Source organism: Lepus europaeus, chromosome 10 (genome assembly GCF_033115175.1).
Source record: "Lepus europaeus isolate LE1 chromosome 10, mLepTim1.pri, whole genome shotgun sequence".
In the NCBI taxonomy this organism is placed as follows: Eukaryota; Metazoa; Chordata; class Mammalia; order Lagomorpha; family Leporidae; genus Lepus; species Lepus europaeus.
In genome coordinates, this window is record NC_084836.1 from 98,959,052 (window position 1) to 98,975,023 (window position 15,972).

Here is a 15,972-nt window from a genome sequence, read left to right on the forward strand (position 1 = left end):
TACAGGAGGAGGCATCTGAGTAGGGCAACACAGGGAGCCCCATGGATGCATGTGGGCACACTGAAGAGGGAGTGCAAAGGCCCTGAGGTGGCTTTGGTCTTGGCGTAGCTGGAGCAGGGCAAGTGGTTAGAGAGGCGGGCCAGGATGGGCTCGGGCAGCAGGGGAGGTGGACAGCGGCTGTCAGACCATGGACACAGCTCAGAAATGGGGCAGACGGGTTTCTGATGGGTGCGATAGAGGGAGTGAGAGGAGGAGAGAGAAGAGACAGGCCGGCTTCAGGGTTCTTGCCATGAGTGGAGAATTAGTCTCCAAGGTGCACAGGTTTGGAGGGCAAGGGATGTGGAACCTCCGTTTTGGATGCTGTGCCTACGATTAGTCTGTTTTCAGTAACCCGAGGGTGTCGTGGGCTGGCGCCCAGCTGCACTTGCTATCTGCTGCTTGCCAGGGCTTCCTCCTTGCTCCCAACCTCGCTCCCCCTGGTCTCACCTCCCTCAGAAACCTTGCACCAGCCTGGCCCCAGGCTCCACTTCCAGCCCTTGACCTCAGGTGCGCCCCACACACTGACACCATCCCTCTGTCTCCAGGAACCAGCATTGTCCACATTCCTGTGGGCCTGGTCCTTCCGACCACGCTGGGCGTCACGTCCAGTGCCCGGGAGGCGGTTGCTACAATTGTCCCCATTGTGTGGAAGGGAAGACTGAGGCTCAGAGTGGTGACGCCGGTTGCCTCAGATCCCCCAGCTAGGAAGCAGCCATGTCAAGCACCCAGGCAGAAACCATCTCCACGTTCTGCTCAACATGGAGCCCTCTGGGTCCCGAGCCCTCCCTCTCCTGTACTGAGAAGGGGCCAGTGGCCTGGAGACTCCAGCTCTACGCTCCTGGGGAGCCCCCAGGCTGGGAGTCGTCTCCAGGGCCTGCTGCTTCGTGGGGATGGTGCAGTCTGTCCCCAGGCAGGAATGTGCCGGCGGCTTCCCAGAGCCAATCTCCAGTGGTGGCGACTGCCTCCCATATGTGACGGCCTGAGCGGGCAGGCAGGCCTCCAAATGTGGTTTATGCCCATTGGTCATCGGTGACAATGCGTCCTCCACTGCTGGGGGTGGGCAGAAGATGCCCTGCCCAACTCTCTCTGTGTGGGGCCCTCCTGCAAGCCTCTGGAACCTTCCCAAAGACAGAGCAGGGACGGGGCCAGGCCAGGCCGCCCTCAGTCTGTGAGTCTTGGGGGCAGGGACAGTGGCCTCCTTCTGTCCTGCCCATGCTTCATACCCCCTGGGGAGACTCCAAGACAGCTGCATTAAATCCGTAGTCCACCGTGACAAATGATGTTCTCACGCAAGACTGAATTCCCTGGGCACACACCAGTTGTGAAGAAATTCTACCCCCTAAATGTTGGCCTTGAAATGAAAAGCTCTTTACTGGTTGTCAGAACCAGTGTCCAGGATCACAAAACACCGAAGGAGGCAGGGCAGGTGGTGAGAGCCGTAGGAGGGGCAGTCGGATGTGCAGAGAGGTTCGGGCACTAGTTCAAGGTCGCACGGCCAAGGACAAGAGTTAGAACTGGGACTTGAACCCAAGCAGCTTAGCTCGGAGCCCTGCTCCACACTGGTGGCTATGAAAGTGTGGTCCCAGAGCCAGCCGCGTTGGCATTGCCTGGGAATCGGTGAGGTGAACGGTGGGGATTCTCGGGCACCACCGCACCTGCTCTGGCGCAGCCCCAGGGGGGAGTTCCTGCAGTCTGTGCTTCTCACGAGCCCTCGTTGTCTTCCATGTGAACGAGGGAGGTCGGCCCGTGCGCGGCAGCTCCAGGGTGATAGCATCCGGCAGCCCAGGTCACACAGCTGCCCCGGAAGCTCACAGACGCTGAGCCCCTAGTGGACTGACACAGAGCAGGGACTGGTAATTATTTCAAGGGAACAAAAGGAGGGATCACTAACCCTGGGTTGGCCTGTGAATTCAGAGTTGTCACAAGCCCGTATTGCTTTGTAAACCATCAAGACTGGCATGATGAATTCCACTGTCATTCTCAGTAAACGGACATCCAAGTGTCAGCCCATCCCCCTGGTGCCTGGGGAAAGACAAGTGACTTAGATGTCATTCAAGCCTTTCCAGCTACTGGGGCAACCTGGGGCCACATTTCCGGGGTCAACTGGCACTTGAGTAGGGGAGGATGGTCTTGATGGCGGGGGGTAGTTGTTAAAGGATTTACGTGGGGTACCTTGTGCTCTGATGCTTCAGGAAACCCCAGGAAAGCTGCAGTCAGAGCTCAGATGCCTGGTTGGAAACACACGCCTGAGCTGAGCGAGAGCCACGGCAGCCGGGTCCACGTGGTGTGGAGGACCCAGGAGTTCTCAAAGTGCGCTCTCTGGAAGCCCAGGGCCCCTGGGGCACCGTGGAGGTCAGGCTGGGTAGGAGATGCGCCAGGCTGAAGTAGAGCTGCTGCACTGCGGTCTTTGCCCTATCTCGCGAGCTGTACCCATCTGTTAGTTAGCGGAGGAGAGCTTACTAAAATGGAAAAGTGACTTTCTCTGGAGTTACGGGACTAGCCAGGCCTTGGGGGGCTGGAAGGCAGTCAGAAACTCTGTCTGTATTTTGGAGCCCATGAGGTTTCTGGTTGCTGCCTGTCTGCATATGATTTATATTCTCTCTCTCTCTCTCTCTCTCTCTCTCTCTCTCTCTCTCTCCCTCCCTCCCTCCCTTCCTCCCTTCTTCCCTCTTTCTGTTTCTGTATGAGTCAGGAATCATTCGGTTGCAAATGATGAAAACCTAACTCACAGTGGCTTGAGGAAAGAATTGATGGCTCCCTGGAGTAGATCCAGGTGTGCAGGCAGCTCCTGTGGGATGCGTCTGGTCTCCTCTTTCCTACGGTGGTGCCCACCCTCTCTGGTGTGCATCCTCCTGGATCCAAAGAGAGGGCAAGGACACACACTAGGCGTCCACTGACTTAAGCAGAAATCCAGAGACTTGCCATGGGGATGCGTGCCTGCCTCTCTGCCTCCGAACCAGCACCCACTGAGGCTCTGACTGGCCAACGGCAAGTCAAGTGCACCTGGGTGAGAGGACTGTACATGACCCTGCAAGTTGGGAGGGGGCAGTGTGTGTGTGTGTGTGTGTGTAAGCAAAGAGGGACTGTGCGTGTTCATCACCCTCCCCAGGACTTCTCACGCCACGGCCCCCACCTGCAGGAGTCCTTAGGGCAAAGGCCGTCCCATCCCATTCTCTGCCAGTACGGAGGCAAACTTCTCCAGAGAGATGGTGTGACAGTCCCACCATCAGCCAGGACCATGTTGTACAGTACCGGTGTGGTTGCCAGCGCCATTTCTCAGGGAAAAGAAACTGTCATTGGGGAAGACACTTCTGAAATCCTCCTACATGTATTTTTGGGCTTCTTAGAATTCACATCCTTGGGTCCAAACCAGACACTTTATAGCCTGCCTGGGTTCTGATGCAGAGTCAAGTTTAAGAACCAGTAAGTTTCGATCTTTTTAGAGTAGTTCTGTACAAACTCTAATTGTCATCACTTATTATTCATAATGTAAACGTCCAAGTCCCTACACCCGTGATCTTGGAGTTAGTGGGGGAGGGGAGATAGCGTCGCTCTTTCTAATGAGTTACAGAGATGTAATGAAATGCCAGATGGAGGTGCCATTACCAGATACGGACACTAGAGGGCACCCTAGCTAACATCTGAGGACAGGGATGCGGTAGGCGAAGCCTCTCTCCATCCTGCTTCCACCCTGCATCCCTCACGTGGGCGTCCGCAGGGGCTCCCCAGGTCTGGGGAAGGCCCCTGTTGGGTTATTTTGCCTCCAGAGTGTGGAGTCATCATTCTACCCGTAGTGTTGTAGCTCTAACGCGGCCTTCTTTGGGGTTTGGTTGCCTGACCTTGGGGAAGACTCCACCCCTTCTGGTTCTGGGATCTCCCAGAAAACTGCAGGGGTCAGGCCCTTACCAGAGCCTTGCTTTGTCCCCATCTTGGAAGCCTTATCTTACCCTGCTTTGCTGTCACTTCTGAGGGCTTCAGTCCCTCCACCAAGCTGCGAGGAAGCCCCAGCTGGCTGACACAGAAGAGGCCCTGGGGCATGCGCTGGAAAGGCAGAGTGGGGCGCCCACCCCTGCCTGTTGTGTCGGCCCTGGGCATGGCATGCCACTGCCTGAGCCGCAGCTTCCTCAGCTGCTGAGTGGACAACCCCAGGCAGTCAGGACGTGAGCCTGGGCCCACAGACTCGGTCTGTAGGAAATGTCACTTTATTTTTCTAACATTGGGCAGAATTCGTCATTTGAACTCATTCTGCCCTGTGACAGAGAACACCTCAAGCCCTTGGAGGGTCCCAATGCTCTTCGTGGGGCTGCGTCCCTGGCCAGCAGGCTCATGTGGTGGGGAGGCACACAGAAAGCACTCTGGTCTCCAGATACCACCTGGTGCTGACCTGGGTGGCTGAAAACCCAGTATCACCCATCATGCCTGTGTGAGCACCCTCAGTGAGATGGGCAATGTTTTCCTCCCTCTCGTGTGAAAGACTCCATGGTAGGCACTCCTCGGTCTCCATGGCCGCACATGTTGTCCACATGTAAGATCCCGCTGCCACCTCAATCTGCCATGACTCCAGCTAACAAGTCTGCAGTCCATCCTGTGGAAGGTAGAGAGAATAGAGCTGGATACTCCCACTCACATCCCATTGGCCAGACTAGTGCATGTGACTACATGTTGCTGCAAAGGAGTATGGGAAATGTAGTCTTTTCTTAGAACACCTGAAGTCCACTAAATATCAGGGCTCCACTATGGAGGATGAAGTGGTAAATGCACACGGGTACTTCCAGCCCGGTGCTTAGGGCCATGGGTCTCCACTGCTGTCAGAACCCCCTCCCATGTCTCCAGAATTTCTCAGCTTCCCTGCCCAAGACCTCACTTTGGGGAAAGCAGAGTCCTGGGGAGGGGAGCTGGACATCGTCCCCCACCCCAGGGCACAGTGGAGGTGAACCCCGTCTTTGCTCTCACTGTGAGCTGTTTCAGATCTGCCTCAAGTTGGCAGTAGCATCCTGAGCATGTGTGTGCCCACCAGCCATCAGATCTTGCCCTTGTAATATTTACTTTAGATTTTAAGAAATTAAGTATTAGAGATACTTCCCCAGTCCCTCACCCACCCTGTGGCCCCGGTGAGTCCACCATCCAGAGTCCAGTGTGTGCGATCCCTTACTTGGCCTTTCCTCTTAATACACACGCATGTGTCATAAGTGTTGCAAGCTGTGGTTCTGCAGGCTTTTGAAATTGATGCAAATGGCTCATAGTACACCTCTGATGCATTGTGTATCTTGCTTTTTCCACTCAGCATGAGTCTGGGATGTATCCACAATGACAACTGTAACTCTGCCTATGTCATTTATCATGGCTGTGGCATGTGACTAAATCACAATGTATTTGTTTATCCATTTCTATCTATATCAGAGGCAGAGCGAGACAGACAGACATAGACTCAGAATCAGAGAGAAAGACAGGCAGAGAGCTCCCATCTACTGGTTCACTCCCCTAATGCCTGTGATGGTCAGGGTGGCACAGGCTGGAGTCAAAGCCAGGTCTCCCACGGGGGTGGCAGGAACCCAGCGACTTCAGCCATCAGCGCCGTCTCCCCGGGTCTGCTCTGGGGGGTAGCTGGAGTCAGGAGACAGAGCTAAGCATGAAATTCAAACCTTTCAATATGGGACATGGACATCTTAACGAGCGTCGTAACTGTTAGACTAAGTGCCTGCCCCATGTATTTATCTCTCCTTTTGTGAGGTTAGCTTTATGCGGCTGTAAGCTTATGCAGTAAGCAGCCCACATGCAGGAGTTTCTCTAAGCCAGTGACCCTCAAAGTGTCCCTGGACCAGCAGCATCAGTGTCCCCTGAGAGCCGGTTAGAAATGCAGATTCTCGGGCCCCAGAGGCATGGGGTGGAGCCCAGGGGTGTGCACTGTGCTGAGCCCCAGGGGCTGCTGACGTGCGCTAGAGCTGGAGAACTGCTGTTCTGAGGTCAATACCAGAAGCCAGACTGCTGTCTAGAAAAGACACCCCCTCGAATTTTCTAGATTCTTCTAGGTTGTTCTCCAAAGTGTGCATTCATCCAAAGTGAGTGCCTCCTCATGCCTTTTGTCCTTTGGCATGGCGGGAATCTACACGTTTCTACCCAGTGGGCGAGATGTCTGGGCCCTGTTCCGTCCTCTGTCGCTGCTCTCTCCACCCTGGGACCCCTCCTCCGCCATCACGCCTCCTCCTTGCCTTCCAGCCCCTGCCTGCTGTAGCACTTTGCAAACACAGAAGCCTTTCCCCTCGTTCCTGCTGTGGAGAATCCAGGCCACAGCCGTCCTGGCTCACCACGTGGGGGCAAGCTCCCAGGACACGTGGTAGCTGCTGCGGGCCTCCACGTGGGCCTGCCTGGAACAGAGCCTCCTCCAAAGTCTGCGACAAGAGGGGACAGGGGCTCCCAGAATCCAGATTAAGGGAAGTGACAGCAGGGGGACAGAAAGGCCCCAGCCAGGGCTGGGCAAGCCTGCCCCGCCTCCCCCACGACCTCTGTGTGTCTGTGTGCCGTGCCCAGGGCTTGCAGAAGGGATGGGCCTCCTTGGCTTCTGTTCCAGGCGGAAAGGCCAGGAGCTCACACAATGGAGACTTCCTCTCCAAGGGCGACGGGGCCCCGCTAGGAACAGGGGAGCCACGGGCGTCACCAGCTCACTGCACTCTGACCCCGATGAGGGTGGGAGCAGGAAGCAGTTTCCCTAACTCAGCTGCCATCTCTGAGAAGCTACCCTGCACTTGCCCACCACTTAGTGACTCCTGGTCGTGTCCTCTGTTGTTTTCTTTTAATATTTATTTATTTAAAAGACAGAGTGGTAGAGAGAGGGAGAGATGGAGAGACAGAGAGACAGAGTGGGAGGCAGATCTTCCATCCAGTGGTTCACTCCCCAGATGCCTGCAACAGCCAGGGCTGGGCCAGGTGGAAGCCAGCAGCCAGGAACTCCATCCTGGTCTCCCACGTGAGTGGCAGGGTCACAAGCACTTTGGCCATTGCTGCTCCCAAGGCACACAGGCAGGGAGCTGGATCAGAAGCAAGAGTGGTTAGGACACGAACTGGCGCTCTGATGTGGGAGACCAGCATCCCAAGTGGCAGCTTAACCCGCTTCGCCACAGTGCCCACACCCACCCCTGGCCACTTTCTGACTCTGCCCACCTCCCACCTGTAGTGGTTCTGCCCTGCTGCTGCCTCCCGCCGGGACACCTGCCAACGACCAGCCTTCCCGTGGGCAAAGGCAGCAGCAATATCCCCTGGGCCCGGCTCCTCCTACCAGCGCCATGGCCCCGAGAGCGCCCTTGTGTCGCCATGCCGAGACGGGGGCTCTTGGGCGCGGTCTCCCCTTCTGGCCTTGCCTGATTGCTCCTGCTGTCCTTCCTTCCTCTGCTCGGAGAGATGTGGGAAGCTGACAGCTCTTCAGGGGCACAAGTTCACGTCCAGACTGAGCCGGAGTGCTGGCGCCGTCCTGTAGGCACCCCCATCTTTGCAAGGGGTGGGGGTCCCCTGACATGGCCTCAGTTGGCGGGGATGGGGAAAAAGCCACAGCCCCGTTCCTGCAGCCCCGGCTGGCCAGTCCTAACCCCTCGATTCCCTCCTCCACCCCTTGGGCTTGAGCAGGGACCCTGAGGTCAGGGCTGTGGAGAAGCCGGGGGCCTTGCTCCGACTCTGCGGCATGGTCTGCCTCTTTCTCCCCAGCTCTGGGTTCTGTTTCCCAGCTCGGGGAGAGCAGGAAGTTCCTCCTCTCAGCTGAAGTCTCATGGTGATGGGAGCCCTCGACAAAGGTGACAGCAAGGGGTGGAGAGAGCCTGGAAACCCAGCAGGAGGGCCAGAGTCTCGCCCTCCCCCTACTGCGGGGGCACCCCACACATGCCCAAAAACACACACTGCTTTGGGAACGATGAAGTTTGCCTGTGAGTGATAGAAAGCTCCAAAGAACAGTGATTCAAGCACCATAGACCTCGATTTCTGGCACGTGTCAACAGTCCACACAGCAGGCCTGCCTTCCGCAGGGACCCAGGTTCTTCTTAGTCCTATTATTCCACCATCCCAGGACATGGTTTCTGCTTCATGATAAAAAATGACTGCTTCTGCTCCAACCATCATATGCACGTTCCACCCAAAAGAAAAATGGGAGGTAGGGTGGCCATGTGACACCACAGTGTCACCTGCATCCTGTGTCAGTGCTTGGGTCCAAGTCCCTGCTGTGCTCTAGATTCCAGCTTCCTGCTAATGTCCACTCTGGGAGGCAGCAGGTGATGGCTTGAGTAGTTGGGTCCCTGCCACTCATGTGAGATCTGGCTTGAGCTCCTGGTTGCAGCTTTGACATGACCCAGCCCCTGTAATTGCAAGAAAAGTGAACAGTGAATCAGTGAATGAGAGCTCGCTGTCCCCCCACCGCCCCGCCCTCTCCTTCTTTATATATATATGAGGATGACAAAGGGCATACTCCTAGTCTTTAAGGAAACTTCTAGAAGTTGCACATGCTGCTTTGCATCCATTGGTCAGATTTCAGTCACATGACTACCTAGGTGCAAGGGAAGCTGGGAAATGTAGTCTTTCTTGGGTGGTCATGTGCCCAGTTACTGACCCCACGAGACAGTGCAGCTGCTCACACACATTTTGACCGTTTCTCTCTCCCTTCCCCGCACCCTGCTCTGGCTGGCAGTGGACACTGGCTTCGGCAACTGCACGGGCTGCATCGCCTGCTCCGAGGTGAACGGCTGCTCCAGCTGCCAGCATCGGCTCTTCCTGTTCATCAGACGGGAGGGAATGCGCCAGTACGGCAAGTGCCTGCACGACTGCCCACCCGGCTTCTTCGGCGTCCGCAGCCAGGACTTGAACCAGTGCAGAAGTACGTGGCTCCCCCTTGTCCCGTGCTGGCCTGGACTCCTGGGCTCGGCCGGCCCACAGCCCACCCTCTCACCCAGTGCAGCCAGAAAGGAAGCGGGTGTGTGCCTGAGCCAGGACTCTCATATCCACTTGGTCCCAGGGTGGCCGTGCAGCCCTGGGCCGGGAACCTGCACCTTGGCCGCAGTCTGCTGTGCAGCCGGGACCATGTTACTCACCTTCTCTGGGCCTGGGCCAGATGGGAAAGGAGTCCCAACTCCACCTCTATTTTCACTGTCACCTGGGACAAATCATACTATCTCTGAGCCCTGATGGAAAAGGAGCAGGAAGTCCTCACTCCCAGCCCAAATTTGCTGTGTGACTTCAGGCAGGTCACTTGCTCTCTCTGAGCCTCAACTCCCATGCAAAAGGGAGTTCTCTGCATATGCAGCCCAGTTTGGTGTTGATGGAGGCCTGAACCCAATGCTACAGAGCCGGGGACTGCTCAGAGCTCAGCCCCACCCCCCTTGCCACCTCAGTACCCCCTCCCTGGCAAGTGCCTCAGCTGGGCTGTCACTGGCTCTATTACAGAATGTCGGTCCACGTGTGAGAACTGCTTCAGCCGGGACTTCTGCATCCAGTGCAAAAGCAATTTTTACCTGCACAAGGGAAAATGCCTGTCCACCTGCCCGCCTGGCACCCTGACCCAGAAGAGCTCACAGGAGTGCAAGGGTGAGTGGGGGCCTCCTCGCCCTCCTGGCGAGAGGTGGGAGACCCGGAAGAACTCATGGTAGAACGTCACGGGGGGATGGGCGGCCCAGGCCCCGCACGCCAGGTACAGCAGGCGCCTGCACAGAGCAGCCCTTCAGTGCGCCACAGCCAGCGCAATCCCAGAATGGTGATCGCTGTCACCACCGATGCTGGCATCATTGTCATGGCCAAGGGAGGCAGCAGGGCGCACAGAGCCCTGGTCGGGAGTGAGGCACTCCCAGGACCCAGTCCCAGCTCTAGAACTCACCCACGTGTGACCTTCAGCGAGTCACTCACCCTCTCTGTGCCTCAGTTTCTCCAAGTGCGCACAAAGTTACAGGGCAGGCGTTTGGCCAGGTGCTTAAGCTGCCGCTTGGGCTGCACACCTCCCTACTCAAGTGCCTGTGCTTGAGACCGGCTCTTCCAGTCCCAGCTTCCTGCTAATGTCACCCTGGGAGGCAGCAGGGGACGTCACCCACGCAGGAGACCTGCATGGAGTTCCAGGCTCCTGGTTTCAGCCTGGCCCAGACTTGGCTGTGGCAGGTGTTTGGAGAGAGACCCAGCGGAAGGAAGTCCTCTCTGTATCTCTGTGTCTCTGTCTCTTCCTCTCTCTCAAATTAAAAATTAAAAAAAAGAATTTAATAAATCAGAAACAAGTTACAATAGAACACAAGACTCCCTTATCTCCTGGGGAGAAGTTATTATGAGATTTAAATGAATTTCTGCAATTTGAAGTGCTTAACTCAGCCCCTGGCGCTATAGCTGCTCGGACGCGGCCACTGGCACTGCCTGCTCGGCGCTTCCAGTTGCCCCTGGCCGAGGTCCTTCTCCACGGTCTGGCCCTGGATCGTCGGCTGCTCCTTGGCCTGTTCACCTGAGCCACGGTCTCCACCCACACATTCCCTCTGGGCGCCCAGACATAGGCACCGGGCCACGGATGGCCGCTGTCTCCAGCCACCACTGCCCCAGCCCCAGCCCCAGCCCCAGCCCTGCGCTTCCTCGCAGCTTCCTGCAGCGGCCCTGTCCTTTGTATGCAACCCGTCCTCCATTCAGCCACAAGCACTTGGGAGAGCGGCTGCCCTGCGGTGCGGTGCCCCTGCGGTGTGGGGCAGTGAACAAAGTCCCTGTCTCTCGCAGACAGACAGCACAGTGGGAGGCGGAGGAGACAGAGAGTAGATTTGTAGTGCATCCTCCGACCACGGGGGCCAAAATGAAGCCGCGCCTCCCCCGCCCGTCACTGCCGCCTCCTGCCCCTCTCCCTGCCTCCCGTCTCGGCCTCTGCGGCCCAGGCCTCCCTGCAGCCAGGGGGATCATTTCCAGGTGACAGTGAGCTCTGCTTTCTCTGCTGCTCAGGGCCCTTCTGTGGCCGCTGTGGCTCCCGTTGCCCACTCGGGCAGCAGCGCCCGCCCAGGTCCCGGCCCCCACCTGCCGGTCCCTCCACCCCACTATTGGTGTCCTCCTGTGTGAGTTCAGGCTCCAGCCTGCTCAGCTCTGAGAGTCCCGGGAACTCTGCTGGAGTTATTTTATGTCTTCCACCTGGAGCACCTCCTGCGCCTCTTTGAGCCTGGCTAACTCCCCTCGCTCGCCCCTCCCCCCACTTCAAGGTTCACTTCAGGAGTCCCCTCCTCCAGGAAGCCTTCCTGGTCATCCCGGCTGCGGCCTGTGCCTTCTCTGGGCTCCCACGGCTGCCTGTGTTTGCCCCAATACCACATGAAGCACTCCGCCCCTGCCCTCCGGCCTGACACCTCCAGGGGATACCCCTGGAGGCAGGCCTGGCACACAGTAGGTGCTCAGCCTTGACCTGCAGATGAGTGCACCCAGATCCCCCACGGCCTGGAGAGCTCCATCCTGGGCCCCTGCATCTTGAACTTGCTGTGTACACTGTGCGAGCCCCTTCCTGTGTTCCCTTAGCAAATCCCTCAGCTGCTGCAGGCCTCAGTGTCCTGATCTGCGACAGGGGGGTGTTCACAGCTACCTCTATTCTACTGTTAAAAGGGTCAAATATGGGGAAAAAAAGTATATACACATGGTCTTTTTAAAGTTCATGGAAATGCATTATTATGAAAAAACTATGCATATATACATATATATATATATATTTGCACCAAAATAAACGCATCCTTTCATTCCATTCTCCGTGAACATTTAAGTACCATTGTAGATTCTAAAATGACCTGATGCTGGGGCTGGCGTGTGGTGCCACCTCTGTGGTTTGGGTCCTGGCTGCTCTGTTTCCATCCAGCTCCTTGCTGCTGCACCTGGGAAGGCAGCAGAAACTGGCCTAAGTCCTTGGGGCCCTGACACCCATGTGGGAGACCAGGGTGGAGGTCACAGCTCCTGGCTTCAACCTGGCCCAAACCCATCTGGCCATTTGGGGAGTGAACCAGTAGTTGGAAGATCCTCTCTCTCTCTCTCTCTCTCTCTCTCTCCCTCTCTCTCTCTGTTTCTCTCTCTCCCTCTCTCTCTTTCTCTCTCACACAGAGGCTTCAAATAAATCTTTTTAAAAATTTAAAAAAACTATTCCTAAGGAATTTTTATTTTAAATTTATTTTTAATTTTATTTATTTGTTTAAGAAGCAGAGAGACAATTAGAGAGATCTACCATCCACTGGTTCCCTCCCCAAATGCCCACAACAGCCAGGATTGGCCCAGGCCAAAGCCGGGAACCTGGGACTCAATCCGGGTCTCTCCCATGGATGGCAGGAACCCAGTTACCGGAGCCGTCTCTGCTGCCTCCCAGGGTCTGTGTTAGCAGGAAGCTGGGACCAGGGTCTGGGTACTGAAGCCTGGCGCTGCCGTATGTTACGTAGGCGTCCTGACTGCGGGCCACATGCCCCAGCCTGCTAGGAGCTCCTCTGAGCAGGGCTCCTTTTTCCTTACAGCTGCACTGGATGGTTTCTGCCTTGATCAAGGTGCACGGTCAGGTTCAAAACCTGTGTCCGGTCTTGAAGGCTTCCCTGCCGACCTTCCAGCCTTATCCGTACCTCTCTCCTGAACCTTCACGTCCCACCCCAGCCCCCGCCTCCCGAACACTGTCAGCCAGGCCTTTCACACCTGCCAAGCGTGTGCTTGCCCCTGTGGCTGGCACGCCACCTCCTCCAGGAAGCCCTTGCTCTGGCTTCTGGCTCATAGTGGTCACTGTGGCTTTCGTGTAGCTCTCGCAGTCAGCGTTGGAGGGGTCTCCTCGCTGCTCCTGGTGATAGACTGAGTCCCTGGCAGGTGGAGCTGGTGTCATCAGGGGACTGAACTCCTCACGCCTGGCCCTGGGAGCCGAAGGGCCCGCACCACCAGCTGACCCCGTCTGTCTGCTCTCCCTTCACCCCGCAGAGGAGTGTGAACATGGGTCGTGGGGCAGCTGGAGCCGCTGCACACGCAAGGGGAAGACCTGCGGCTCAGGCTGGGGCCTGAAGACGCGGGTACGAGAGGCCGGCCGGGATGAGCAAGAGGTGACCACCTGCAAGGTGCTGACCGAATGGAAGAAATGTTCCATGCAGAGGTCCTGTCCTGCAGGTGAGTGCCAGGCAGGCATCGGGGCCGCAGCAAGCAGGGCCCATGGGTGACTCTCGGGGGCCTCGGGCCTCGGCCCCAAATACGGCACCTGTAAAGTCCCCCATGAGCCACAGCCTGGTGTCGTGCTGAGGAGGGTTGTCCTGGCTGGGGCCAGCCCCAGACACACAGGCAAGCCTGAGCTCTCGGCTTCCAGTGGCGCAGCCCCCTTCCTGTGACCCCGTACCGCTTACTGCTCTGAGATGAAACCCGTGGGCACCGTCACTGCCCTGCACACACAGGGCACCAAGGAGGTGACGTCACTGCGAAGGCGGTGGCCATGGTCAGCAGCACAGTACACGGCCGTGTGGCCAACCCGAGATGCCATTTCCAAATGGTGGCCAGTAATGAGTGCAGCCAAACTGATCTCCTGATGGATGCCACAGGGATAACCACGAGTAGCTGGAGGACAGAAGTGGTCACCAGCACTTGGCCTTCCGAGCTGAGACAGGTGCCGCTCTGAGCAAGTTCCCTGAGGGCAATGCAGGCCCGGAGAGTCTTGGGTAAACTGGAGCTAGCCCCTCTTTGTAGAGGATTGTCCCTGGGCACTGACAACCAAGACCACTACTCAGATGTGCCCCTGGGGCTATTAGAAACCTCTGACTTCTTTCAGAGGGATGCCCCAGGGTATAGTGGGCGGGAGGGTGGCTGGGTGTCTGGGTGGGTAAACGGATGAGTGCATGGGCAGTTACCAGGCAGGTGTAGGGCGGGGATAGGGACACGAAGCCACCCACCCCCACATCCCGCCTTCCAAAAAGCCAAGGGCCTCTCAGGCTGCACCCGGCCCAGGCCCTGGCCCAAGATGCTGTCCTTGCCCGAGGGCTGCCCTGCCATAGAGCTGCTGAGCATAGAGAACCAACCTGGCTTCAGTGCCCACTTAAGGCTTGGTGTGGACGTGGGGAACCCCCAAGGCGGCAGCCTGGCCTAAGGGATGAGCCTGAGTCTGCATAGCTGGGGGAGGAGCGGAGCCGACTCCCAGGACACAGCACCGTGGACCCTGCGGAGGCGGGCTCAGACCTCCGCGTGCCCACTGTGGCCCGGACAGCAGCTGGCTGAGGCTCTGTGGGCGGGCGCGGGACGCTGCGGAGGACCGAATGGGGGCCTCGCTGTGTACACGCCCTGTAATGTGGAAATGTGGGGCTGGCGTGCTCCCAGCCTTCTTCCCTGTGAATAATGGTGACGGAGGACAGCTGGGAGGAGCTCTAAGGTTCGGGGCCAAGCACAGCCAGTCCTGCGACGGGGAGGTGGGGGCGAGGCATGAGCCACAGGAGGTGCTGAGGTGAGGTTGGCCAGGCCGGGAGAGGCCCCAGGCGGCAGAGGAGTTTGGGCACGGGGACCACCAGGGCTTGTCTGCTTCCGCACAGGGCGTGCTGGGACTCTGCACCCCTCCCAGCCACGTGATTCCGGTCACTGGCGCCATCCCTCGGTTCCAGCTTTGCTTCCTGGACGAGAAAGCACAGGAGTGCCCTCCAGAAACCCCAGTTCAGGCTGTGCCCCTGGGCAGGTGGCTCCCCTGGAAGGGCCTCAGTCAGCCGCTCAGAGAAATGGGACTAATCAGGTGTTGGGTTGGGCATTCCGTCCAGGGGCGGGTGTTTGGCCCACACTGGGGTGCCGGGGTTCCATTCCCAGCTCTGGCTCCTGACTCCAGCTTCCTGCTAGTGCACACCCTGGGAGGCTGTGCTAATGGCCCAAGTAATTGGTTTCCTGCCACCCACATGGGAGGTCTGGGTCGAATTCTGGCTTTGGCTTTGGCCCAGCCCTGGCCATTGCAGGCAATTGGGGATGAGCCAGAGCATGGGATGTCTGTCACGTGTGCTCTCTCGCTCTCTCTCTGCCTCTGAAATAACTAAATACTTTCTTGAAAAACAATTCACCGCAGCTCCACTGAGGGTGATGATGGGTGGAGAGACACATGGTTGAGGTCCAGGCAGGGCCAAGGGTCAGAGTTAGCCGTGGGTTCGAAGCCCAGCCCCCTCCCCAACAGGGCAGCTGGTGAGGCCAGAGCTCCTCTGTGCCTGTCCAATGCGGGCCACGGGGCTGCGCCCACTGCTCAGCCTCATGACGACCCCTGCACACCGTGGGTCCCGGAAGACTATACAGCCTGGAGACGCCGCCTCTGTGATGTTCGCGCGATGAAAAAATCACCTAAGGAGGTGGTTGCGTGGGTAGGCACCGCCTGCCTGCACCGAAGCTCTGGGGTGCTGGCGCAGGGTGGGCAGGCTGCCGCAGGGGCCCCGGTAGCAGGTGCCCAGCCCAGGGGAACTCTAAGAAGTGAAGAGAAAGGCTCAGCTTGGGGCAGCTGACCCTGCGGCCACCCTTGGCCAGCACAGCTGTCCCGCCGGCCTCAGAGGACACAGTCTGCTCTCTCCTTGCAGGGAAAAGTCACCGCCCGAAGAAGGGCCGCAGAAGGCCGCGCCTGTACCTGGCCCGGAAGTGAGGGCCGGACTAGAAGTCGGGCCGCCGGCCGCAGCCGACAGAGCGGCCGATGGAGGCCCCGCAGCCACCGTGACCGAGCGCTCCGCCACCTCCTCTCCCGTCCACCCGCCCCTTCCTGTCTGCCCTGTCCATCTTCCTCCTGTGTTCCCGGTATTTCTTCCATCTCTGTTCTCCACTCCTCCCTCCTCTGCCCCCTCCTCTTTCCCTTCCCTCTGCCCCTCGCTTTTCCTTCCCTCCTGTTCTCACCCTGTTCTTCACTGTGTTCTCCGCCGCCCCCCAACACACCCTTTAAGAGAGATTGTGAGGGGCTGCGCAGTGGTGCAGCGGGTAAAGCCGGCGCCGCAGGCATATGGGCGCCAGTTCGAGTCCCGGCTG

General features: G+C 58.0%; 1 protein-coding gene across 1 annotated transcript in view; it reads left to right on the forward strand.

The window, feature by feature from the left end:
* Positions 1-15,598, forward strand: part of RSPO4 (R-spondin 4) — a 32,998-nt gene extending 17,400 nt beyond the window's left edge. The window contains exons 2-5 of the mRNA XM_062202531.1: positions 8,705-8,890; positions 9,457-9,597; positions 12,943-13,125; positions 15,537-15,598. Coding sequence (XP_062058515.1) covers positions 8,705-8,890; positions 9,457-9,597; positions 12,943-13,125; positions 15,537-15,598 — 572 coding nt within the window. The remainder of the gene's footprint in view (positions 1-8,704; positions 8,891-9,456; positions 9,598-12,942; positions 13,126-15,536) is intronic.
* The last annotated feature ends 374 nt before the right edge of the window (positions 15,599-15,972 follow it).